The 26,677-nt window shown below is 36.5% G+C and overlaps 4 protein-coding genes and 1 pseudogene across 6 annotated transcripts; 2 read left to right on the top strand and 3 right to left on the bottom strand.

Annotated features, from left to right (window-relative positions):
- Window positions 1-4,098: 4,098 nt before the first annotated feature.
- Window positions 4,099-6,954, bottom strand: LOC108196112 (probable receptor-like protein kinase At2g23200). The gene has a single exon (XM_017363224.2). It carries the CDS (start codon window positions 6,772-6,774, stop codon window positions 4,279-4,281), a length of 2,496 nt encoding a protein of 831 aa, XP_017218713.1. The 5' UTR covers window positions 6,775-6,954; the 3' UTR covers window positions 4,099-4,278.
- A 152-nt stretch (window positions 6,955-7,106) lies between these two features.
- Window positions 7,107-14,594, bottom strand: LOC108196113 (cytochrome P450 81Q32). Of its 3 annotated transcripts, none has more exons than XM_017363227.2 (2): window positions 13,679-14,594; window positions 7,107-7,845 (listed from the first exon to the last, which is right to left on the bottom strand). In XM_017363227.2, the coding sequence occupies exons 1-2, from the start codon at window positions 14,549-14,551 to the stop codon at window positions 7,237-7,239; spliced, it is 1,482 nt and encodes a 493-aa protein (XP_017218716.1). In that variant the 5' UTR covers window positions 14,552-14,594; the 3' UTR covers window positions 7,107-7,236. The 3 variants fall into 3 exon arrangements, with proteins under 3 accessions (XP_017218716.1, XP_017218715.1, XP_017218714.1); XM_017363226.2 differs by lacking the exon at window positions 13,679-14,594 and adding an exon at window positions 11,784-12,806; XM_017363225.2 differs by lacking the exon at window positions 13,679-14,594 and adding an exon at window positions 10,000-11,014.
- An 884-nt stretch (window positions 14,595-15,478) lies between these two features.
- On the bottom strand, window positions 15,479-17,087 carry LOC108196114 (xyloglucan galactosyltransferase XLT2). The gene has a single exon (XM_017363228.2). It carries the CDS (start codon window positions 16,946-16,948, stop codon window positions 15,545-15,547), a length of 1,404 nt encoding a protein of 467 aa, XP_017218717.1. The 5' UTR covers window positions 16,949-17,087; the 3' UTR covers window positions 15,479-15,544.
- Window positions 17,088-20,061: 2,974 nt separating this feature from the next.
- On the top strand, window positions 20,062-22,638 carry LOC108194079 (L-type lectin-domain containing receptor kinase IX.1). The gene has a single exon (XM_017360981.2). The coding sequence runs from the start codon at window positions 20,317-20,319 to the stop codon at window positions 22,351-22,353; it is 2,037 nt and encodes a 678-aa protein (XP_017216470.1). The 5' UTR covers window positions 20,062-20,316; the 3' UTR covers window positions 22,354-22,638.
- Window positions 22,639-23,185: 547 nt separating this feature from the next.
- Window positions 23,186-26,280, top strand: LOC108194982 (L-type lectin-domain containing receptor kinase IX.1-like; annotated as a pseudogene).
- The last annotated feature ends 397 nt before the right edge of the window (window positions 26,281-26,677 follow it).

The following is a 26,677-nucleotide window of genomic DNA, read 5'->3' on the forward strand; positions in this document are numbered from 1 at the left end:
GAAGGGGGTGCACCATTTGCTGCGTAGACGACAGAGATGATAATTATAGCTATTAAGAGAATGGAGCTAATATTTATTTTTGATCCACCCATTATATTTAATTCAATGACGAGTGAAAGTTTGTGATGTGAGTACATATTGTTTCTTACAAAAGCTTATATACAGGTAGTGTAGCAGTTTCTAATATCTATTAGCATTAATTCCTTTCATATAATATCAATGTAAAATCTTGTGGATCTTGTTATTATTAATGATATCTCATTAATTTTTAGTGTAGATTACACTATAAATAATTTATAATGTAATTCTTTACAAAAAATTTATATACAGATATTGTCAGAGTTTCAAATATCTATTAGCATTATATCTTTTCATATAACAAGAATGCAAAATCCTGCGAATTTTGTTGTTATTAATGATATCTCATAATTTTTTAGTGTAGATTACACTATAAATATCTGTTTATAGTGTAAGCTACACTATAAATAGATATTTATATCGTTCTTTACAAAATCTTATATACATGGTTTTGGTAACAGTTTCAATATCCATTAGCATTGTATTTTTTCATATAATAAGAATGTAAAATTGTGTGAATTTTGTTGTTATTAATGATATCTCATATTTAGTGTAGATTGCACAATAAATATCTATTTATGTGACATGAATATTAGATCACGTTGATTTTGTCTAGATATTATTGATATCACGTGAATTCTTTATATGTTATGTACTATAACTGACACTAAAAAAAATATTATGTGATAATATATAATATCATATTGATTTTGTCTGGATGTTATTGATACCTCGGGAATTCTCATTGTAAATATGATACACCTGAAAAGCAAAATTTAGCTTTTGAGATAATCTTAGTTAGTTAGTGGGCATGGATAAATATGATCTTTGAAAGTGTGAGATTTGTATTTGAAAGTGTAGCATATGTTAAAGTTAAGTAAATTTGAAATAAGATTTAGAACAATACATAATAATATTATTATATTTAAATATTAAAAATCAGTTTATGATGCGATACTCCATATGTTTTAGGACAATTAATACATGTTACAAGGAAATCCAACAATGTGCAAGCAAATATTCATAAGTAAATTAAAGATAGCATTCTAACAATCTAGAACATTGTTGTGGTATATGAACTGCAACATGTATAATTTTGTATAACAAAAAATTTTAAACCACGATTGGATGGAAATGAAAATATTAGACAAGAGAAATGTGTCTAAATGTTTACGAGTTAATTTTTGTTCATAAAAATGGCATAGGATATTGTACACTGATGTCTTAAAAAAAAGGTACCGTTGAGATGTTGTAGGATTTCAAAAAAACATCGAGACTTTGTGGATTGCTCATCTATGCCCTTTATTAACAAAATACCGAAGTACCAAAATTTGATTATTATTATATAATTTATTATTTACTAGTAATAATAATTGTTATACTACTATGAAAATACTTCTATGTCGCTTACAAATTTATAATGTAACGACTATCCCGCCAACTGAATTATATCACCAATAAAATAAAATAATTTAGTTATGAAAAAACTCTACAAAACTCCTATAATATTTTTGAATTCAAATATATAAGGAGTTCATATTGATATTATTAGCCAAATCCAATTAATACAAAATTTGAAAGAGAATCGGGTGATAACACTATCATGACACAACAAAATCTCTCAATAACGATGTCAAAAAAAATTTGACGACAAATTGCATCTAAATAAAGTTATTTAACTTAAAGTTTTATACCCTTTATTAATAAGTGAAACCCCTATTAATGGAGCAAGAAGTATTAAATACCTAAATACTTAAATTTGGTTATCTATATATAATTTTCTTTTGTTTAGAATTTTATAATGTAACCACTTTCCACCAATATAATTAAATCACAAACAAAACTATTCAGTTTAATATTTAAAAATAAAAAAATAATTAATAAGATAACTCTATGAAATTCTTATGATGTTTTAGAATTCAAATAAATAAGGAGTTCATATCAATATCATTAGTCAAATTCATATTAATACGACTATCATTAAAACAACTATCTATGTTGCGGTATTATTTAGTAAAAGGACAAAAGGATCGAAATACTATCACCGTCGATTTTCTTAATAATAAATTTGTTTCAAATTAAAATTATTAAAATTAAATTTATATTAATTTGTCAAATAATTATTGTCACAGCTAGAACTACTAGCCGTACAACTAACGTTACACATTTAAATTTATCAATTATACTTCTAAAATAATTTAAATTTTATTAAACATTAAAGACCCTTATTATTATTATTATTATTATTATTATTATTATTATTATTATTATTATTATTATTATTATTATTATTATTATTATTTGAAAAGATTTTCTGAATTGTAATATAACTACTATCCCACCAACAGAATTATATCGTTAATAAAATTATTTGTCTTAATTTCTAAAGCTCAAATATTGTAATTTATTAAACAATTCCACAAAATTCTTATCATGTTTTACAATTCAAATAAATAAGAATTTCATATCGATATTGTTAGCCAAATACATATTAATACAAAATTTAATTCGAGCACAACACTTCACATGGTTGCGATAAAGACTAACAAAGAGGTGGTGGTAACAGTGTCAAGACAACATGTGAGGAGCCCGTTTGACCGGGTTTAAAACTTGGGTTTTATGTTATCTCCGACTTTAATCTGAAAAATGTGTATTTGTGTTATAAGTCAGAAGTCGGCTTAAAATCAGAAATAAGCCAGAAGTTAGTTTGAAGTACTTAATAAGTCAAAATTACTCAAAAGAACATTTTAAACTCTCAACTTATCAGATAAGTTACGTTAAGTCATAAGTCACGATAAGTCATAAGTATAAGTTCAGCAAAACGGGCTCGAGATCTCCTTATAATTTTGTCCTTGCGATTTGCGAATGCTATCATTAAAATCGTTGTCCATGTTACATTAATTAAATTTACTTATTAGATTTTTTAAATAATTATTAATTAAAAAATTTAAAATTTATCATAGATTAAATATCCTACAAGCCAGCTGTATGTTTTTTTTATATCTTTAAATATCATAAATAACATAATGATTTTATTAAAATAACATAGATCATTCTAAAACGAATTATCAACACAACATATATTTGGGAATAACTTCTTTTGAAAAAAAATATTTTAGATATGATTAGTTGTTAATACGTCGAAAGTCCTAAATTCAAAGAACGATTGTATATATAAGTATGTCAAGAAGATGATAGTGTAATCAAATTAAAAATATTATAATCATAATAAATAATAAATTTTAAAAAATTATTCAAATTCGTACATCGACAGATCATATGTTAGTCTTTTTTAAACATAATAAATTTTGATTTAAAATATCAGTATTTTAAAATATTACTCCGCACATCCCTTTTTACATGTCCATTTTGATTTTTGACCAATTAAATTGGTTATATTTTGACTGAAATTTACATATATCATATAACTGGAAAAAATAATAAAAATTATATCATTAAAAAGTATATTTAGTCTATTTTAATATGCCATTTTGAGATATTAAAAATAATAAAAAAAATAATTTGTGATGTTTAATAAAAAATTAGTTCATTTAATTATTTGAAAATCAAAATGGGCATGTAAAAGAGAAGCGCGGGAATATAAGACTTGCCATGAGGAATGGTAAAGAAAGCACACCCCTAAATTTTGGATTAAACTTCTTGTCCAAACTGACTTGTATCAAGGAAGTCCTCTACGACATGTTTTAAGAATTTCTGTGCCACATCGACAATATATCAATGCGGTGACCACATAGCCTGTTATGCTTGTTTGTACTACTAGTCTACTACTAGCAGTAGCATTGCTGCCCCTGTTTGCTTACTACGCTCCTTTCCGCAGATACTTGGGGACTTCTTGGCTTCAAGAGGAGGAAATACACTCCTTTCAAGCTTCAGTCGATTTATAATGCAACAGTTACGTTAAAAGATATAAGGCGACCTGGTCACAAGTGCAATACACCATTTATTTTCTATATTTTTGACCTTTATATCGTTACTTGGTTTATCTGACATCTTAAGCCCTTGCTAAGAAGCTGCATAACCTTGTTCACAATCAAAATGCTAAAACTAAAACAACATTAATTATGTAAGCAACACTGCGTCAAGCAATGAAGTTCAGCCAAGAAACTGCATGACCTTATATGGAAGGCATAAATATATTAAAAAGATATCGCGAAAACAACCTTATTACGAACCATGGATTTATCTTGCATCATCTATCTTCAGTTGGGAGAAAACTTCAGATGCATCTGCATAGCTACTGTCAAGAACATCATCAATTCTTAGGTGCATTTCGTCTTCGTTGATTGTCAAGCTAGTGGAAGGTAATCGCTGAACAACAGGCAATGGCATCGCCCAGGAAACGTCTGTAGTGATGCTTTCCTCATGGGGCTTACATTGAAGTTGCAATGCATATTCCAAGTCCCAAATTACATCAACCATACTGGGCCTATCCGCTCCTTCTTCCCTGAGACATTTTGCCGCGATTTCCCCAAATTTTCTTAAAGAATTAGGATTAATCTTTCCCACAAGCAAAGGATCAACTATCTTTTCAAGTTCCCCCTTCTGCTGCAAATATACACCCCAGTCAGCCAAATTGACTTGCTCCCGCGGAAGCAAATTATTTATAGCTGGCCTAGCAGAAAGCACTTCGAGAAGAACAACCCCAAAAGAGTAAACATCAGATTTTTGGGTTAACTGCATGCATCTAAAGTATTCAGGATCCAGATAACCAAAGCTGCCTTTCACACCGGTGCTGATATGTGTTTGCTCGGGTAGACCAGACCTGGAAAGACCAAAATCAGATACTTTGGCTACAAAATCTTTGTCAAGCAATATGTTTGTTGACTTGACATCACGGTGTATGATTCCCCCACCCGAGCCCTCAGTGTGAAGGTAGTTCAGCCCCTTGGCTGCACCGATGCAAATATCAAGCCTCTGATTCCAGGACAAGACAGGCATTGCACGTGATTTGGGATCGGTTCCTTTGTATAAATGATCTTGCAGTGTACCTTTCTCCATGAACTCGTAAACTAGTATCATCTCAGACATTTCATCACAATATCCAATTAAAGAAACAAGATGCCTATGTCGGATACTAGATAAGACCATGATTTCAGTCTGGAACTCCGGAAGACCTTGGCCATGTCCTGACTCACTTCTTTTTACAGCCACTTTGATGCCATTCCTAAGAGTTCCTTTATACACCTTCCCAAATCCCCCCTTACCAATTATTGACTTGGAATCAAACTTGTTGGTTGCATACATAATTTCTGAGAAGGCCAACTTCAGCTCAAGATTCAGCGTCTGAAAGTTGGACTCATTTTTCACAGCACTCTCAGTAAGCCCACTGTATGAATTTCCTCCATATAAATTCACCAATGGCCAATCCGACTTCTCAACTGCCTTCGCTTTCCTCCTCTTACGAATCACGAAAATCACTAGCAAAACAAGTGCAAATGCCACCACTCCAACAACAGAACAAACTATAATAATTATCAAAAACTTCTTGCTTATCTTGTTTTCTCCTGAACTATCTCGGCTCTCATCATTCACCAATTCCATAATCTCGAGCCCATTCAAAAAGGCTGTTTGATTTTCTTCACGAGGACCAATAGAGATATTTATCCAACCAAAAGTATCTGAATCTACCACAAAATCATTATAGAAAGGGGTTCTGACCTCGGAATTTTTGTCCCTAATCTCAGAACTAAACTTGCTAAAGATATACAAGTTGAACTTATCTGAGTTTTCAGAGTCACTGAGAATATCACAGAAATGAACCCGCATAAAATGTTTCACATTTTTCGTCACATTAAACTGCCATGTTATATTGAAGAAATTACTGGTCTTTTGGGGATCAATTTTCATTTCTTTCGCCGTCTGATAGACAGGATCAGGTGCACTATACTTAGTGGCTCCTCCTAGTGGATAATTTGGCTTACTACCATAAGACCTAATATTCTTTGCAACTTCTTTATGATACAAAAAATTATCATCCGGTATCCAATTCCTCCACAGAGTATCATTATCTGGGCTAAGTAACTCACCTCCAACATTAATTCTATAAACTGGACGTAAAATCTGAGTTAACAGATCATTGTAATCATCTTCGTCACTTCCTGACGGAGTCACATGAGGAGCTGAGCTTGGTATAAAATTTTCCGGAGCAAGAAATGTTTCAATTGCATTCACGAATGCAAAAGATGATTTATCAGGAGCAAAGATAATTTCAAAAGTTCCAGAGTCTATAAAGAATATGAACTCTTCGATTACAGGTAATTTATCACTCTTATGGACTCTGAAATCTGACAACAAGGTATATCCAGAAGCTGAAACACTGAAATTAGAATCTAGGAGATTTCTTGCAGGAGACGAAAATGGATAGAAGTGAAGGCGTACCACGTAAGTGCCATTATTGACTAATGTAAGTTTGTACCTTGACAGGCTTGTAAAAACTTTTGCAGATTGATAAAGAGGCGGGATGGTGGCAGTTGATGTAGAGACCGCGCCATCTGAGCTGGAGTCTGCAATGAATTTCCGGCTGTTGAGCGTGGTGTCATTGTTTGAGCCACAGTTAATGAAGTGATTCTCTGGAGACGCGAAGTACTGTGACTGTACTAATAAGCACTGCACGAGGAGGAGAGCAATAAACGCTCCTCCTGCGATGGAGGAGTTGAGAGAATTTGAGATATGCATTGCAGAGAACTAAATTTCGAAATGAAATATTTGTTTTGAAGATTAAGCTGAACGGTGTAGGATATATGGACGAATGATATTATGGGAAGAATACAAAACATGCATTAGCGTGGTTGACTTCAACTTGACTTGCTGTGAACAAGATGATATCTTCTATGCCAAATGAGTGACTCAAAAACGCTTTACTTTTCTTTGTCTTTGATTGTTTGGAAGTGAACAATTTTTTTCCCTGTCAAATCTCTTATACTTAACATATTTTGAAGTATAAGCACTCAGTTTCTAAATTGACTGCAGGAGAAGATTTTTAATCATAAATATATCATGCTTATCGAAACAATGTAAACCTGAATCTGTTGAAAATATTTTGGATAAACAAGTTTATAGAATGATTGAAGAAAGAAATTAACATCTGCTGCAGCAGACATATTCTAATTTGGAGTTACAATTCACAACACATGTAGCTCAAGTGTTGATTGTGTCCAAGACGTTGCGAGTCTTACACATAGCTTCCAGAGGCTCGGCTTTAGGCATCGTAAGTCCTTTTCCTTCAGCTAGATCAATTAGCTCATCACTAACTCGCTCCCATTCAAAGCATTGAATCAACGAGGCTAAAACCAAGCCAACCACACGATGAGCTAGTCCACTTCCTGGGCAAGACCTCCTGCCCATTCCAAACGGCATCAATTTGTGTGTTTCAACTTCTATGCCTTCAAATCTCTCTGGTTTAAAGCTTGTAGGGTCATCCCACACCTTGGGATCCCTGTGAATTGACCAGGAATTAACCAAAACAAGTGTGCCAGCTGGAATATCGTAGCCACTAACCTTGCAGTCAGCTGATGCCTTGTGTGGCAGTAACAAGGGTGTAGCTGGGAATAACCGGAAACTCTCCAGGATGATATTATGGAGATACGGCAACTTAGATAGATCCGACTCTTCAACAAGGCGGTCTTGACCAATTACAATATCTATCTCGTCTCTAGCTTTCTTCAACACATGTGGATGATTCAGTAGAAGAGACATTGCCCATTCAATTGTGACACCAGATGTATCCGATCCAGCAAATATCAAAACCTATTGCAACAAATAATATAGTGAGAAGAAGAAAATTCAATTCAATCAAGTAGCCCGTAATTAGACACATATGGTTCTCCATGCACAATATTACTATGCTTAAAATTCTTTCACTGGGATACATTTATGATTTAACCCTTGCGCACAATGAACTAAAATATATGACATGTATCATTATACTCATGTCTATTCTCCGGAATTTCAAAACTACGTAGGCTCTAGAGAAGAATTCCCACACAAAAAGAAAGCAATGTCACCTCCAAGTTTTATATATTGTAGTTTAATACTTAGTATGATTTTAATTATTACAGATATATAATTTCTCTTAAAAAAAGGAAACTTAATATGAAACAGAGCTTGCTAAACCTACGATCTGCAGTGGAACAAGTCCCAGCAAGACAGGTGGCAGCTCTGCTAGCAGAATGCTTCACAAAAAAGGGGGCGTTTGGATGATAGGTGGGAATGAGAATTTTAAGAGCGTGGAAGGAATAGGTTCCCCTTCCATACAATAAATTGCTAATCCAAACATCAATAGGTTTGAGGTTCTGATTCCCGTTAACGAGGCTCATTAATCATGAACCAAACACCCCTAAAATGTAAACAAGTTCAACTCAGTCTTAAGCTCTTCACAATCCTGGACAAGCCAACCGAAAGCAAAAAATTTTACCCCAGCACTGAAACCATAGTTACATGGATCGTGGATCGATTCGGTACGCGATACGAATTCGGGTACGCAGGACGTGAGTATGGATGAATCGGGTACGAGGAGCCGTGAATCGGGTTCGCGGGTCGAATTAAGGATCCCGTAATTTTTATATTAAAAAAATATAAAAATCTTATTTTGGCAAAATTCATATTAAAAGGTGTAGTTTAGAGTAATAAATAAAAAATAATAAGAATTGTTTCTTATGTGAAACGAGGTGCATAATAAAATAAATTTTTATCCCTTTTGATCTTTAAACGGGTTGACTGGATGGTAAAAGTTATTATATTTATTTATCATTTTTTTATAAATTAAATTTTCAGCACATATTTTTATTTATAAAATTAAAAAAAAAAACAAAGCGTCAAAAAATAACGGAGAGAGTGCTGAAACTTTCCAACGTGGGCTCTTGGACAAGCAAATGCATTAGGTGGGCCTAGAAATGAATGCAGGGGTTACACATTAAATAGACACACACAAAACTTATACATATATACAGTATATTATTATTATCCAGCACGATCTACCATAACTTTCACGAGTTATCACATTGGTATCTGTGTTGTCTTCTCCCCCACTTCGTTTTCTCCCCCGCTTCATCTTCTCCACAAACCACACATCACTTTCAGCTGCAAACAGTCATGTATACATATATCCACATATATACATATCACAGGTCAGGTAAAACACCACTACTCGCCTCTTTCTTCTTAATTTCATCCTCGTTTTATAGTCGCCGGTAAGTGATCAGAGTTCGTCGGAAATGACGAACTGGAACGCGATCCCGAGTGTTCCGGGTCGACTTCGACCCGCGTTCCGGAACGACCGTACCAGTTCACGGTTCCCTAGGTCGACCCGCGAACCGGGTAACTATGACTGAAACTTTCTGAGAAACTGACATAACTCATCTTCTATTTGAAAGACAGGCAAGGTTCAGGCAGGACCTTCCTACCCTTATACTCACACTCACGTGCGCTGAGTCACAGACCGACATAATTCATCTTTTATTTGAAAGACAAGCAAGGTTCAGGCAGGAGCCTCCTACCCTTATTATACTCACACCCATGTGCGCTAAGTCACAAGCCTTCAAGGCTCGATCCCCTGATACCAAGAGAAGACTAAAAAAAACTATTTTACAATACCACGGAATAGGGTTTCAATTACACAGTTGATGTACCTCTAAAATATGAAATAGTTTCTGATAAAGGTTGATGTATTTTTGACATTCTATTATCTATCTATCTACCTTGGTCAAGTTTAATTATAAGTTTTTGTTCATAAAACTGCCCTTCCCACCACAATCCCGGCTGCTCTAACCTGCAGAAACTAATTTAGCTCTACCGGACTTGGACAACATCAAGATTAAACAATTCTACTATTGTGTGATTTATTCTTGTTTTCCGATCTTATACCTCTCACCGGTTGGCTATTTAAAAGATTAGTATACGTACCGTGATGAGACCTTTAATAATGTTATCACTGTAATAATTAGGTTGTGATTGCTGAAGAGAAAGCAAATGATCAACCATAGAGTTCCTACTGTCACCATTTCTATGCTCTTCAATTATCCCTCGCAAAAGCTTATCCATTTTCTTAAACAAGAATAAAGCACGTTTTTGAAAATTCTTGTAATCAATCCATTCCAATATTGGCAGGAAATCACCAGGATATGAAGCTCCGGCCATAGACAACACCTCCTCAATTATATCCCGCACGTGCTTAGCCTCCTCATCATCATCCACAATTTCTCCATAGTATCTCTTTCCCGCAATCATTCTCATGATGACGTTAAATGATAGATCAGTCAAATGGGGTTTCAGCACTACTTTTCCAAACTCATGTCGCGTGTTTTGAGATAATCTATGTAGCAACTGATTAACCTCATCACGTCGAATTGACAGAAAAGAGTCCAGCCGACTTGTGGAAAATATTTCAAGAGCAGAGAGACGACGGAGGTTCCTCCAGTGATCACCATAGGAGGCACCAGCCATGGTGGACCAGTTGTAGCCAATGGTCTCCCCCAAGGTGAGGCGGGGACGATCGGCTAAAACAACATCGTTTTTGGTGAAACATTCCTCAACTGCAGCTGGTGAAGACACGACAACAACTAGGAAAGAACCGAAACGAAGAGAAAAGACAGGGCCGATGGTTTTGGAGAGGCTGTCCAAGGTTCTGTGAAGTGGTTCCTTAATGAGGTGAAGGTGGCCTATTATCGGGAGTTTTGGAAAGGGACTAGGAGGTAGATGCTTTGATTTTTTGAATAATTTGGAAACAAAGAATATGAGCAGGAATGAGAGGGAGACATAAAATAACATATATGGATCCATGGTTTGAGTCTGGTGTTTGAAACTGTATTGCTACTTAGAAATCATATACTATACGCTCCACCTACTTGTATAAGATAAGACTTTCTTGGTCATGGATATCAGGGAGAGGGCTTGTTCCGTGTACCTCTATATTGAAAATTCTTTTAAAAACTTAGGTATGTACGTATTTAGGAGCATCAACCCCAATTGATCATAAGGTAAAAGGCAGTAAAATCGGAATTGTGGCTCCTGTTCAATCAATCATGCTATGAATATATAGTCTGGTCCCTCCTTTTCTCTTACAAGTAATTTTTGTTTCTCTGGGAACTAATAGATCAGGTTCAGATTTTCAGATAAACTCCCGTTCTAAAACTTCAATAATACTAATTACTAGTTTACACATTACACCAAAGTGACCAAACTTTTGAGAAATCATATAAATCAACTATTTTCTGAAAGACAACAAGAATATTGTTGGGGCCGAGAGAATGGTATTGTTAGGGACCTCCTACCCTTAAACACACGTGCCTCCACGGAGTTACAAACCCTCAAGACACAGCCTCTTGTTACCAAGAAGATGACAGAACAGGGGAAACTGTTTTACAGTTTGCATGATATGATATAAGTGAGCAATAACTACCTTGTTAATGTAACTCAGAAGTCTGAAACAGTTTCTGATGAGAGTTGATGTATTTTCAATACTCCCTTGTTTATTTACCTCGCGTTTATTTTAACATCTTCTGTTCATAAACATGACCCTCCCCCCAGTAGTCCCGGCGGCTCTATCTAGTTGATACTAATTTAGCTCTCCAGGACTCAGCATCTCAGTTAGACCAGTCTACTATTGTGTAGTGTTGGTTTCTAGAGTTTAAAAATAACAATATCTGTACTTCTCATTAATTGGATAATATGGGAATTAGTATACGTACCGTGATGAGACCTTTAATAATGATATCACTGTAATAACTAGGCTGTGATTTCTGAAGAGAAAGCAAATGATCAACCATGGAGTTTCTACTCTCACCATTTCTATGCTCTTCAATTATCCCTTGCAAAAGCTTATCCATTTTCTTAAACAAATATAAGGCACGCGTTTGAAAATTCCTGTAATCAATCCATCTCAAGATTGGCAGGAAATCACCAGGATATGAAGCTCCGGCCATAGACAAAACCTCCTCAATAATATCTCGCACGTGCTTAGCCTCCTCCTCATCATCCACATCTTGCCCGTAGTATCGTTTCCCTGCAATCATCCTCATTATGACGTTAAATGATAGATCATTCAAGTGGGTTTTCAGCACAACTTTTCCAAACTCGTATCGCGTTTTTTGAGACACTCTGTGTAGCAGCTGATTCACCTCATCACGCCGAATTGACAGAAACGAGTCCAGCCGACTTGTGGAAAATATTTCAAGAGCAGAGAGACGACGGAGGTTCCTCCAGTGATCACCATAGGAGGCACCTGCCATGGTGGACCAGTTGTAGCCGAGGTACTTCCCTATGGTAAGGCGGGGACGACCTGCTAAAACAACATCGTTTTTGGTGAAGCACTCCTGAACTGCGGCTGGTGAAGACACGACAATGACTAGGAAAGAACCAAAACGAAGAGAAAAGACGGGGCCAATAGTTTTAGAGAGGCTGTCCAAGGTTCTGTGAAGTGGTTCCTTAATGAGGTGAAGGTGGCCTATTATTGGAAGCTTTGGAAAGGGACTGGGAGGTAAGTGCATTGATTTTTTGAACAATTTGGAAACAAAGAATATGAGCAGGAATGAGAGGGAGGCATAAAGTAACATATATGGATCCATGGTTTGAGTCTGGTGTTTGGAAATGTAATGAATAATGCTAGATATGAAGTCTTACTTTACATGCTCTACTTGTATAAGATAAGAGTTTCTTGGTCATGGACTAATTGATTCTTAAATGGATGTCAGGCCAAAGAGTACTGGGTTATCTCAGGGACGGAGCTCTTTATGAGTACATCAATTTTGTATACAAAAATTTATACATAAATCATAACTAATAATTATGTAAAAGACAGTGAAACCAGACTATATGGTTTGGTCCACTTGTTTTAACCAGTAACCTTTGTTGCTTAGTGAACTAATGAACTATGTCTAAATTTCTGGATCAACTCTGGTTCGTGCCTCAATTGAGCCACAACTCTAAAGGCTCAACCCCTTGTTACCAAGAGAAGAGGGGCATCGTTTCTACAATACCGCGGATAAGATACAAATGAGGAATTATGTAGTTAATGTACCTCTGAAATCTTGCTATTAAGGGTTGATGCGTGACATTTGTTTGTTTATCTACCTTGGTTAGGTTTTTAAGAGTCTTATGTCCATAAACCCGCCCTCCCCACCATGGCCCCATCAATCCTGGCTGCTCTAACCTTTCTGACGTTCAGTATTTAGCTCAACTGGACGTGAACATCATCTAAATTTAACCATTCTATACAGTAACATAAGACGATACTTGATCATTGATCCATACAAGGACGTCGAGCCAAAGATGATACTGTATCAGGGACAGAGCTATCTATAGGAATACATTAAATTATACACATAAACACATACTTGTTTCTAAATAGACTGGGATCATTTTTGTTGTAGGGGGAGATCCGCTCTAACAATTCCGTCACCATCTACCAACACGACTGGGAAGGTTTCAAAAAAGGTAGGCATACGACGTACAAAAAGTTCACGCCCTTTTAATGTTAATTGCTATGAATTCAACAATTTTTTTTTACATATATACTTCTATCAAGCAAATAACTCTGGAATTAGTACAAATTAGCTAGAGAAAAAGTGTGGATTAGTAAACTTACCACCATGAGACCTTTAATTATGAAGTCACTGTAAGAATCAGGCTGTGATTTCTGAAGCGAAAGCAAATGTCCAACCATGGAGTTTCTACTCTCACCATTTCTATGCTCCTCAATCACCCCTTGCAAAATTCCATCCATTTCCTTGCTCAGCACCGCAGCACGTTTCTCATAATTCTTGTAATCAATCCATTTCAGAAATGGCAAGAAATCGCCAGGATATGAACTTACTACAGACAGCACCTCCTCAATTATTCTTCGCACTTGTTTAGCCTTCTCTTGATCATCCACCACTTCTCCGAAGTACCGCTTACCTGCAATCATCCTCATCACAATATTGAATGACAAAACATTCAAATTTGGTTTCAGCACTACTTTCTTAAACCCCTGCCCCGCATTTTGAGACAATGCGAGTAGCAGGTGATTAACCTCATCTCTGCGTATCGACAGAAATGAGTTGAGTCGGCTCGTGGAAAAGATCTCAAGGGAGGCGATACGACGAAGGTTTCGCCAATGGTCACCGTAGGAAGCACCAGCCATAGTGGACCAGTTATAAGCCATGTACTTTCCCATGGTCATGCGGGGGCGGTTGGCTAAAACGATGTCGTTCTTGGTGAAGCATTCCTCGACAGCGGCTGGTGAAGACACGACAACGACGAGGCTGGAGCCGAATTGGAGAGACATGACGGGGCCAAAGGCTTTGGACAGGGTGTCTAAGGATCGATGAAGCGGTGACTTGATGAGGTGAAGGTGGCCTATTATTGGGAGCTTGGGGAAGGGACTTGGAGGCAAATTCATGGAGGTTCTGAACAACTTGGAAACAAAGATTATGAGCAGCAGTGAGATGAAGGCATGAAATAACGTTATTTGTTCCATGACTTGAGTCTGGTTACTGCTCTGTGCGGCTGCTACGAGTAAGATGAGAGTTTTATAGGTGCTGAATGATAAAACATAGACAATTTAGTAAAATGTCAAAAAAGTGGAGTATTTTCTTATTCCGCCATTTAATTGAATTTGATATCCTTCGACAATATCTTTAACGAATATTATCTTATACGGACTATTTCTAAATAAAGATGGCTCTGGCGGTCAAATATTCATCTAACGGCCGAAAACCGTAAGCCATTTAAAAGGTTTGCAACAATAAACTGTCGGGGATCAGGTTTCTAAAAAGAATAGTCCAGAATAAATTCTTCAGATACTCTACTCGTTAGGAGTGTTGATCTGAAACTGGGGAATCATCGTAAAGGTTTGAACATGGAAGTTGTCTGAGATTGAACTACAATCATTTCAGGTCAAATCATTTCATAAATAACATTGAAATCTTTTCATTCAGCTTCAAAGTTGTCAAAAATAGTGCTTAAATTTTTTTTTTATTCAACAGCGGAATAAAACCAGATAGTAAAATTATTATCAACGTGCTCTTGAAACTTAATGCGCCAGCCCTTGACATGAAATCAGACACAAGTACAGTAGTACACTAGTACGCATATCAAAGGGATATAATCAATCTTCATTCAGATATCTCATGTGGATCGTCCGAAACTCTGTGACTTGTTTCTTCTCTGTCTTTTCTGTTGTAAAAAATTGCTACTGAAATGTAGAGTCACCTCTCCATAAACCGTCTCAAAAATTTGATCTCTCAGTGCCCACATTTTATTTGAAATGCTCAACATTTCTATGAAGTATTTGGCCTCGAATCCAAACCACAGTATCGACAAATTAGTATACTCTTCTTGAACAACAAATAAAGCTGCAGCTGTTCAGCATTTTAAGGTTCTTAAAATATGAAACCAAACAACATAATAACATTCTCTTCATAAAACTATAGGCAAACGAACTGATATCCATCTCTCGTAATTACAATTGTCATTGTTTCCTAAACCTCTCTAAAACCCCCTCAACTGCAATATCAAAAGCATCCTTATTATTCGAGACACCCTCACCTGGAATTGCATATACAATTTTAGGTATCAACTCAATCACTCTCTCTTTCATTTCCGCGATTTTTGCTTTACTAAATCCCTCAAGCACCCTCTTCACTGACGTTCCCCTCATCACGTCGTTATGATCTATAAAAACAGAGAACTTATCTGGCTCAGCTGGCAAGAACCACTCGTACTGATTATGCACGCTTCTTTTCCAGAAAAAAACCGGTATTGAACCTGCGATCATACAATCAAAAATTGACCTGCGAGTATAGCTATCGCCTCTAGGCTGCAAGCAGAAATTCGAGTCCAAAAGTGCTTCCAAAATTGCTGTGCTACCGTTGGAACACTGAGTCACTGCGCAGTCAACTAAGCTACACGACTCGTTTTCATTCCTACATTGATTCAGCAAATATCCTCGGAAGTCATTTTTTATGTCGACACGTGTAGCACCGACAAAGCTGGTGAGGCGACTACGGTTGAGACCGCGAATAAAGCTCTGCCATTCGAGGATTTGTGAGCGAGAGTGAGGGTGAAATCCAGTGGGGTAAGGTACACCAATGTCGTAGTAATCTGATGGCGCGCGTTCAATTGTGAGGCGAGTGATGTGCTGCATTGAAGGCATGTTGAGGAAGCTGGAGCCCCAAAGTTTTTTCGGTTCAGTTAACCGTCGAAAGTCCCAAGTGATCCGGCCTAGGACAATGAAATGATCAGAGCCGTTGGATCTCTTCCAATACGGCTGATCTTGAAGCCACATTAACAAAATCTCGCAAAGAAAATCACGTTCTTGTACTTTATGATTGTCGAACAAATATTTTCCAACTGCAAGTCCTGCGTAAAATGGGATGTAGAAAGCCGTAGCTAATTCTGGCTCCAACGTTCTGCATTTGTGGTTCATGATTCTGTGGTGATACATAATTTCTAATGAAAATTGATTTGTACGGTACCAGGCCGGTGCTAGACTCGCTGGCAGGATTCGCTCAAACTCCCTAGCTCTCCGACCAAAGCCATTATTTGTTGCGATACCACACTGCCAATGCCAGGGGTCTAAATCGTCGCAATTGCTTAACAACTCTCTGTTAAACATTGGTGGCAATTGGTACACATATATCCTGCCAGAGTTACAGTCATCGGAAAGACCAGATTTAGGTAGAGATGCTGAGGGAGTACGTGTGAGGAAGAATACGAAGAAATGTATGGAGAGAATGAGGAAAATGAAGAGGCATTGGTGAGGGTGTAAAGAAATGTTGGGATGGAGTGAAGTGAAAGCATTTTTGACAAGGGTTTTGAATTTTTTGGGAGTTTGAGGTTGAGAGGACAAGGATTCAATGTTGCTTGGAAGCATTGTCCAGGCTGAGAAATTAGAATGAAGCAGAGTTATGGGAGGTAGTGACTAGCGAAGCTGAGAAATTAGTTAGGTACCTATAGCATGGTACAACTGATAAAAATTAAAACAAGTAAAATTTGAGGGCACCGACAAATCTGATGGTTTGGTATTATTTTTTGCACTTTATTTTTAGTAGCTCAGTAACTTTTAACCTTGTGAGTTTTAACTTACAGAAGCAATTTGTGCATTTTTTTCAGAAATTGTTCAGTGAACAAGTATACAGTACTTGAAATTCATCTACTCTTGATTAAGATGAATAAATTGTTTGCGAGTCTCGTTCGATGTCATAATGAGCGAGTGAGTGAGATATCATGACAAGAGCATGACTAAATTGCAAGTTAAAACTTCGTCTTTTGTGGAGAACATGGATAAATTGTGCGTGAGTCTCATCCTCTCTTGATCTCACGAGATATGTTTGGTTTGATTCGAGTTAACAACTTACTGTATCCTTGATTATATTCATGCAAAGAGCATAACACAGTACCACTTAAGCAAAGCAAGTGCCTATTTCCAAGTCTGTGAATATGTTGAACCAGTCAAAACGAATAATTATTATGTAGACTAATGATATTTGTTAAAGGGCATATAAACATAATACATCCATGATTCCAGGTAAAGTAGAAAGCAGAAAGAAAAGAAAAGAGCACAAATGCAGGATTGTAACCCGTAAATGATGGGGAGGGTTTAGTTACCGAGATTAAAGAAGGGACATGGGTCAGGGTCACGAGTAAAGTAAAGAGGGGTGTAAAAATATGAAGTGGAGCTGTGGAACATGGAGGAGTCAAAAAAGGGCATGGGTGTCTGCAGTGGAGGGTTAAAAATGGCTAAATGCATTGAAAGTAGATGTCGCCAATAAATATCGGGAGGCCAGTCTGAGTGAAGATAGGCAACAGAGCACTGAAACTGCATGTTCTGGGCCATCATCTTGTACTACAAACTGTAAAATGCATGGCCAAAAACTTCCTATTAAATTGAGATAACAAGTACAATTTCTTGCAGATAATTAGACTGGAATTACTATTTCCACCGGATGGAAAGATAGACTTTCCACCACAGAAATATAATGCAGTAATGGAGTAGTTTGCTCGCTCACCACTCTTTTGAGCATTTTCAATGCTTTTAGACAAATTGATCGGCATATACTCATTTCGTCCCATTCATTTTTATAAGATTTATAGGATGTCCCATTGTTATTTGTGTACATTCCAAAGATAATAATTTTTAATAATATAAAACATTATTCTTCAAAAAAAAAATATAATATAAAACATTATTACACTTACTATTTTCCTCCACTCTCAAATCTTTTATTAAATATAAATTAGTTTCACCACTTTACCTCCTTTTTCATCTAAATTCACTCATTTTTTTAACATTTTCTTGGTCTCGTGTCCATTGGTCGGGACGGAGGGACTCGAGGGAGTAATAATAGTTAGCTATAGCCTATATTATAGATTATTAAAAAATTATTTTGCTAAAACGCTATTAGCTGTAGTTGTTAACTATATCTCAAAAGTAATTTCTCATTATTATAAGAAAAATGCTAGATATCCAAAAAGTATTCTCAATTCTTTTCACAAATTTAGTTGACGGCATTTCATTGGAAATATAATTGAAAGAAATGATATGGACGTTATTTAGAATGGATCAAGAAATATAAAGATCAATAGTTAAAAGGGTTAATTATCAAGTTAGTCACTGAACTGAACTTAATGTATCAAGTTGGTCACTGAACTCAAAACGGTATCAAGATGGTCACTAAAATCACTATAAATATCAAACAAGTACCTTGAAATATGAGTTCAAGTAATAAAAATATTATTCATAAAGTTTTATACATTATTTTTAAATATTACCACAACCAACTATAAGGTTATGACTTCTAGTATTTAAAATAATATATTTATATTTTATCAAGTTTATTTATTATTTATAATTTATTGTATAGTTATTTTCTTTGTTTTATTTAAAAATAAATAATAAATAAACTTGATAAAATCTAAATATATTATCATAAATATTAGAAGTCATAACCTTTTACTTGGTTTTGATAACATTCAAAAATAATGTGTAAAACTTTATAAATAATATTTTTATTATTTGAATTCATATTTAAGGTACTTATTTGACCTTTATGACCACTTCAGTGATCATCTTGATACCGTTTTGAGTTCAGTGACCAACTTGATACATTATGCCCACTTCAGTGACCAATTAGATAATTAACCCTGATTTAAAGTAACTTATTTGATAAGCTGAGAATTTAAAATGTTGGGTAATTTTGACTTATAAATAATTTATGAGTTATTAAAAATATAATCCTCCGTTCCACCAGGAAGTTTACGTTCACTGTTTGCACGCATTCTGAGACTCTTGTGAAACACGTGAGACTCTTATGAAATATAGTTCAGTAACGTTTTTTTTGAATAAAAGTTTAAACGTCAAACTTCTTTTCAGGATTTTTTATAAAAAAAAACATTATTGAACTATGCTTTATAGGAACCTCAAAATGCGTGCCGAAAAGTTGCGTAAAGAATCTGGTGGGATGGAGGGAGTAATAGTAATAATAATAAAATTGATTTATGAGTAACTTATGATTTAGGAATAATTTTTATCAAAAAAAAGTTAAAAAAAATTTAGCTACTGAAAAAAGACTCTGACTTATTACACAAACAGACATTTTTCAGCTTAAAGCCAAAGATAGCTTAAAGGCCGGGTTTTAAGCCCAAGCAAACACCCTCTGTAATATGCATTGCTAACTTTGTTCACCTATTCTGTTTGTTGTGTCATTTGTGATATCTGTTTGTTGTGCGTCATATGTGATTGAGTCTCCATGGAATCAAGATATAAATAAACAAATAATGAATCCCAAAAGTAGTGTAAGATCCACTTAAATTAATGAACTGTGCTTACACACAACTGCATTCGTTAAAATAAGCTACTCTGGTCTATGGTACTCAAATTAAATGGACCGGAAAGATGTTAAATAAGCGACTGAAATAATGTGGTATAAAAATATACATGGTTGAAGGAAGTTAAGTTATTGGGGGTGTTTGTTTTTGAGAAGCAGAAGCTGCTTCTGGTTTCTGCTTTTCTTAACTCGTTTGTGTAAAAAAGCAGAAGCACTTTTAAGAAGCTGAGAATGCTAGCTTCTCTCTCACAGCTTCTGCTTCTTTTCCAAACACTTTATTAACTTTTTTACTTCTCACTTCTAATCCACTTCTTCACTTTAAGCACGGAATCACTTTTTTTAAGCTTGGCCAAACGGCCCCATTGTTACCAATATTTTTAGTTGCACGACTCCTGACTTTTTCTGTGCAACTGTTATGAATCTTCCTCCAGAGTCCAGGCTACAAATTAATCTGATATATATAAACCTCAGCGTGCAAAGTGTCTTGATATACAAGATTATCTATTCAGTATCAAGTCCTGCTCTCTACTCTATAATGGAAATAGCTCTCAGTCTCTTCCTTTTCCTGTGCCTTTTAGGTGCTCAGAGTTCAACTGATTTTCAAATACATCAGTTTGGTCCTGATGATGCTCATATTTTCTATCAAGGAGATGCAATAGCTTCTGTTGGAGCAGTTGAAATGATCAATAGGAGGACGTACCAGTCTCGTGTTGGTCGAGTCACATATGCAGGGCACGTGAGGATATGGGATTCTGACACTGGAAAGCTTTCAGATTTCACTTGTCATTTTACCTTTACCATTGACACGGCGTCTCTTCCCTTTTATGGTCATGGTCTTGCATTCTTTCTTGCTCCTGTTGGTTCTCAGATCCCTCTCAACTCAGCAGGGGGATTTCTAGGACTCTTTAACACGAGTAACAGTGACTCTGGAGATGGTATCGTCGCGGTTGAGTTTGACTCTTACGCGAATCCTGAGTGGGATCCTCCATATGAGCATGTAGGAATCAACAACAACTCAATTAATTCATCAGTAATCACCACTTGGAATGCTTCATTGCATAGTGGAGATACTGCTGATGTGTGGGTTTTGTATAATTCTACTAACAAAACGCTGTCTGTCTTTTGGTCCTACAAAGAAAATCTTGATTTTCAGAAAAATTCTAGTCTTTCTTATCAAATTGACCTCAGAGAGGTTCTACCCGAGGTCACCACTGTCGGATTTTCATCCTCTACAGGTCAGAATGGGGAACGAGCTATCCTTAAATCGTGGGAGTTCAGTTCATCTTTAAGTATAAAAAGGAGGGACACAGAGCAGGGCAAAGTTATAGTGTCTACAACAGTGACTGTTGGGGTGTTTCTCTCTCTGACAACATTAATACTCTTTATGTTTAGGCGAAAACAAAGGGCAAGAAAAGCAGCCGAGAATTTGACGTCATTCACCGGTGACTTTGACAAAGCAGGACCTAGAAAATTTTCATACCAATCTCTCGCTGTTGCTACCAACAACTTCTCAGCTGAGCGTAAGTTAGGCCAGGGAGGCTTTGGCTGTGTTTACAAGGGATACCTCACGGATCTTCATATACCAATTGCTGTGAAAAAGATTTCAAGGGGATCTAGACAGGGCAAAAAAGAATATTTAACTGAGATCAAAATTATTAGCAGGTTAAGACATCGAAATATAGTTCAGCTCATAGGTTGGTGCCATGATCAGGGTCAGTTCTTACTTGCTTATGAATTCATGCCAAATGGAAGCCTTGACGTTCACCTTTTTGGCAATAAGAGTTCTCTTGTCTGGCCTGTTAGATACAAGATAACACTTGGTCTTGCATCTGCTTTGCTCTATCTTCACGAGGAGTGTGAGCAATCTGTGGTGCATCGAGACATCAAATCCAGCAATATAATGCTGGATTTAAACTTCAACCTCAAGCTTGGAGATTTTGGCTTAGCTAGACTTATGGACAACGAGCTAGGGCTTCAGACGACCGGGTTGGCTGGAACTTTTGGTTACTTGGCACCAGAATATATAAGCAGTGGCAGAGCTAGTAAAGAGTCAGACATCTATAGCTTTGGTGTAGTTATTTTAGAAATTGTTACCGGAAGAAGGTCTAGGGATATACTCAAGAATGGAGAAAACGAATGGGGATTGTTGGAGTGGGTTTGGAATATATATGGAAGTTCAGGACTTCTTTCAGCTGTGGATGGAAGATTAAATTCTGAGTTTGACGCGGCACAAGTGGAGTGTTTGATTGTTGTAGGACTATGGTGTGCTCATCCTGACCGGAATATGAGGCCATCAATTAGGCAGGCAATCCAAGTACTTAACTTTGAGGGGGAGATGCCAAGTCTTCCTACAACGATGCCCGTTGCCATTTATCATGCACCCTTAAATGTACCGGTGGCTAGCTCTACTAAAGCTTCTATTACTTGCACAAGCATTGATGTCGGGCGTTAACAAATTAGTATGCAGATAGGCTTTGAGAGACAATTCCCCGCGGGGAACTCCTCCCGTGTCTAGATCAAGTTTGTTTTCTTTCACCTTCATGAAATGCTGGCTGATTAAATATATATTCTGCACAGGTGCTTGTGAGTTGTGTGTGTGTGTCTGCATGTATGTGTATCAGTTTATTCATATATGAATATTGTACTGCAAACTGTGTGCTTGTTGTCCTTAAAAGTATTCATATATTGGTTCAATTTTGAAACGAGCGATTAATTTGATTTTGATATTTATCCTGAAGTCATTACATGTTTCTTCTCACTTGGTTGGCGCCTCTTTATTTCGAGTTGTAAAACTAGCTGCAAGGAGCTTAGTAGCCCTTGTGATTCGCATGTTCAATTAATATCTTCTGCAGAATATTTTCAACTTATATCCGTTGCGTGTCACAGCTACATCGCGAGAATGGTTACTTTCACATACGAATTTAATAATATCTGTATATGATGCATCTGATGGCCCATTCTACTCATCTATTGGTATTTTAAACCATTTAATATATAATATAAAATTAGATAAATTGACATGTAGAAATACAACGGTACAAACCAGTTAATTAGGTTATACATAGTTTCCTCACCATTTCGTGTATGAAAATTTTACTAGTCAAACCATTTAATATATAATATTAAATTAGGTAAATTGACACGTAGAGATACAACTTTAATTATGTTATACGTAGTTTCCTCACTATTTCATGTATGAATATTTTATTAGTCAACTTCTAATATGTGTATACAGAATTATTTATTTATTTAAACAAAAAGAAACATCTGAAAATATAATATAACATCCATGAAAATCCTTTGTTTAACAAGTCTGTGGAGAACTAATACTTGGTGTATCTTTATCTTATAACAGTAAATTTTATTTTATTTTGTTTTAAAAGAGTGACTATTCACAGAGTTTCACTTTGGCAACCGCAGGAGTACAGTACTGTTGTAACCATAGTAGTGCTGCTTTCTTTAATATATTGCTCATTATGGTTTGATTTTAGCAAAGAACGCGGGCTGCAAATAAATAAGCAGAAGAAGCACGCATCTCACCATTTAAAATCATTCAGTGATGACCATGAAAGAGCAGGGCCTTTTAATCTCTGGTAACTTGACAAAAGGGATAGGATAAACAGATCATGGATTTGGCAACCATGGTAATAGTTATAATAACAACTGTGGTAACTTGACATGATCAAACCATGGAATATTTGGCCGACCTATGTTATACAGAGTACAAGAATCAATTTTCTTTTTCACTGAAAGACTAATCAACAAGGCTACATCTATATTGCTTATCAGTTAATATGAAATTAGAGAAAATGGACAGGGGGGAAGTTGAGTCTTCGGGTATCGTATAGGTCATTCTTTACATTTTTACAACATTTTCGCAACAATTTCCTTATAATATGCACTGTAGTACTGGTTTCATGTTATATAGAATAATCTCAACCTTAAACTCTGTACTCATGGCAATAGCTCTCAGTCTCTTATGTTTCTTGTGCCTTGTAGCCGTAAATAGTTCTCTTTATTTTCAGGTATCTCATTTTAGTCGTCAGAGAACCGACATAATTAATTATCAAGGAGATGCTGTGGGAGCAGGTGAACAGGCTGAGTTGATCAACAAGGACAATCTCAATACACGCAAGACGCGTGTTGGCCGAGTCATTTATGCTGATCCTGTCCAGATATGGGATTCTGACTCGGGGAAACTTACAGATTTTACTTCTCATTTCACTTTTACCATTGACACCCAATCCAGAGCCAAATATGGTCATGGTCAGGGGCGGATCTAGGAAGAGGCACGGGGGTACACGTGCCCCCCCTAAAATTTTTTTTTACATTTTTTCACCATTCTAAATTTTACAAAATTATAGAAGTGCCCCCCCCAAATTTTGAAAATATATAGGTGTTTTCCTGAAAATTTGCTTGGTGCCCCCCTAAGATTATGGGTCTAGATCCGCCCCTGGTCATGGTATTGCATTCTTTCTGGCTCCTGTTGGCTACCAGATCCCTCCCAACTCAGTACCTGGATACTTAGGTCTCTTTAACGCGACTAGACCTGTTCCTTCTGGAAATCAGATTGTTGAGGTCGAGTTTGACTCTTACGTCAATGAAGACTGGGATCCTCCGTATGAGCATGTGGGAATCAACATTGACTCAATTATCTCAGCTCAGACCGCTCCTTGGGACGCTTCATTGCATAGTGGAGATACTGCTGATGTGTGGGTTATGTATAATGCTATTACCAAAAATTTGTCAGTCTTTTGGTCCTACAAGCAAAACCCCAGTTTTCAGATGAATTCCAGTCTATCAAATTGACCTCAAGGATGTTCTACCTGAGGTCACTAGTATCGGATTTTCAGCCTCTATAGGTTATATGGCTCAGCAAACTTTTCTAAAATCTTGGGAGTTCAGTTCAACTTTATCTGAAAAAGATTCAAGTAACAGAGACAAGAAGGTTATATTTATAGTGTCCACAACAGTGTGCACCGTGGTGTTGCTCTCTCTAACTGTATCACTCGCTATAGTTTGTAGGCGAAGACGGACTACTAGAAAAGCAGCAGAAGCAGCCCAAATGACATCAATCAGTGATGACCTTGAAAGAGCAGGGCCCAGAAAATTTTCCTACCAGGCTCTTGCTGTTGCTACTTACAATTTCTCAGATGAGCGAAAGCTAGGCGAGGGAGGTTTTGGCTGTGTCTACAAGGGATATCTCATAGACCTTGATCTACCAATTGCTGTTAAAAAGATATCAAGGAGCTCCAGACAAGGTAAGAAAGAGTATGTAACCGAGGTCAAGATTATTAGTATGTTGAGGCATCGCAATTTAGTCCAGCTCATAGGTTGGTGCCATGAAAAGAGTCAGTTCCTCCTTGCTTATGAATTCATGCCAAACCGAAGCCTTGATGTTCACCTATTTGGCGACAGGAGTTCTCTTGTTTGGCCAGTTAGATTCAAGATAACAATAGGACTTGCATCTGCTTTACTCTATCTTCACGAGGATTGTGAGCAGTGTGTACGTGGTGCATCGAGACATCAAGTCCAGCAATATAATGCTGGACTCAAACTTTAATACCAAGCTTGGAGATTTTGGCTTAGCTAAAGTTATGGACCACGAGCTCGGTCACCAGACATCCGTGTTGGCTGGAACTTTCGGTTACATGGCGCCAGAATATGTATACAGCGGCAGAGCTAGTAAAGAGTCTGATATTTATAGCTTTGGTGTAGTTCTATTGGAAATTGTTACAGGAAGAAGGTCAGGGGGATAGACTGCATGTTGGCCAATCTGAAAAGGGACTGGTCGAGTGGGTTTGGGATCAGTATGGAAGTGCCAGCTTCTTTCAGCTGTGGATGGAAGATTAAATTCTGAGTTTGACGCGGCACAAGCTGAGTGTTTGATCATTGTTGGACTATGGTGTGCTCACCCTGACCCCAATTTGAGGCCATTGATCAGGCAGGCAATTGAAGTGCTTAACTTTGAGGTGGCAATGCCAAGTCTTCCCACAACTATGCCGCTTTCTGTTTATCATGCACCCTTTAGTACCGTGACCGCGGTTAGCTCTTCACCAGCAGCAAGCTCAACAAGCGCGGCCAGCTCTAGTCAGGCTACTATTTCTTACACAAGCAAGAATTTTGGGCGTTAAAACATGTATACTTAGAACTCCCTGCAGTGGCAAGCTCCTTCGATGTCTAGATATAATTTCTTTTTATGCTCGTTCATGAATTGTTATCTGCTGAACAGATATTCTGTATGGTAGATTTGCGTATTCGGTCAGCTGTGGCGATTAATAATAAGATGTCTCGTTATTGTTTTCATTAAATTATATAAGATCTCCTTAATTGTCCTTGACACTTAAATATTTTTGATAAAATGCTGTAATGTAATGTATTTGCTGAATAATATAAGATTATTTCTCGCACCTTCGTTTTAGACATAATTTGTAATAACCACTAGATGCAGAGATTAATCGTGATTTTCATGAATTTGTAAGAACTAAGAGGGGAACGAGTAACGACAGCGGGAAAAGAAGGAATCCACAAAGGCGGGACCGCATTCTTCTCAGACTCAGGTAAAATATGCAAGTTCCATTTCGCTGAATGTTAGTACTAGTAGATTACTATAATTTGTATGTTAAGGTATAATCCATTATGCATTATGTATTTGCTTAATTACTTAATTTAAATTTTTGGTCTACTGAATATCCTTAACCATTACTAAGCTATTGTGCAGTATGTCACATTGTCACTGTTACCCGAATAATTAAGCAGTCACTGGCTTAGGAGTC

Source organism: Daucus carota, chromosome 7 (genome assembly GCF_001625215.2).
Source record: "Daucus carota subsp. sativus chromosome 7, DH1 v3.0, whole genome shotgun sequence".
In the NCBI taxonomy this organism is placed as follows: domain Eukaryota; kingdom Viridiplantae; phylum Streptophyta; class Magnoliopsida; order Apiales; family Apiaceae; genus Daucus; species Daucus carota.

Bases quoted from the DNA above. Each gene is read 5' to 3' on its own strand.
- LOC108196113 (XM_017363226.2), bottom strand. From the start codon at position 12,659: ATGGATCCATATATGTTACTTTATGCCTCCCTCTCATTCCTGCTCATA. The intron at 7,846-11,783 runs GTACGTATACTA...TTGTTGCAATAG, and splicing joins TTATTAAAGGTCTCATCACG to GTTTTGATATTTGCTGGATC.
- LOC108196114 (XM_017363228.2), bottom strand. From the start codon at position 16,948: ATGCTTCCAAGCAACATTGAATCCTTGTCCTCTCAACCTCAAACTCCC.
- LOC108196112 (XM_017363224.2), bottom strand. From the start codon at position 6,774: ATGCATATCTCAAATTCTCTCAACTCCTCCATCGCAGGAGGAGCGTTT.
- LOC108194079 (XM_017360981.2), top strand. From the start codon at position 20,317: ATGAATCTTCCTCCAGAGTCCAGGCTACAAATTAATCTGATATATATA.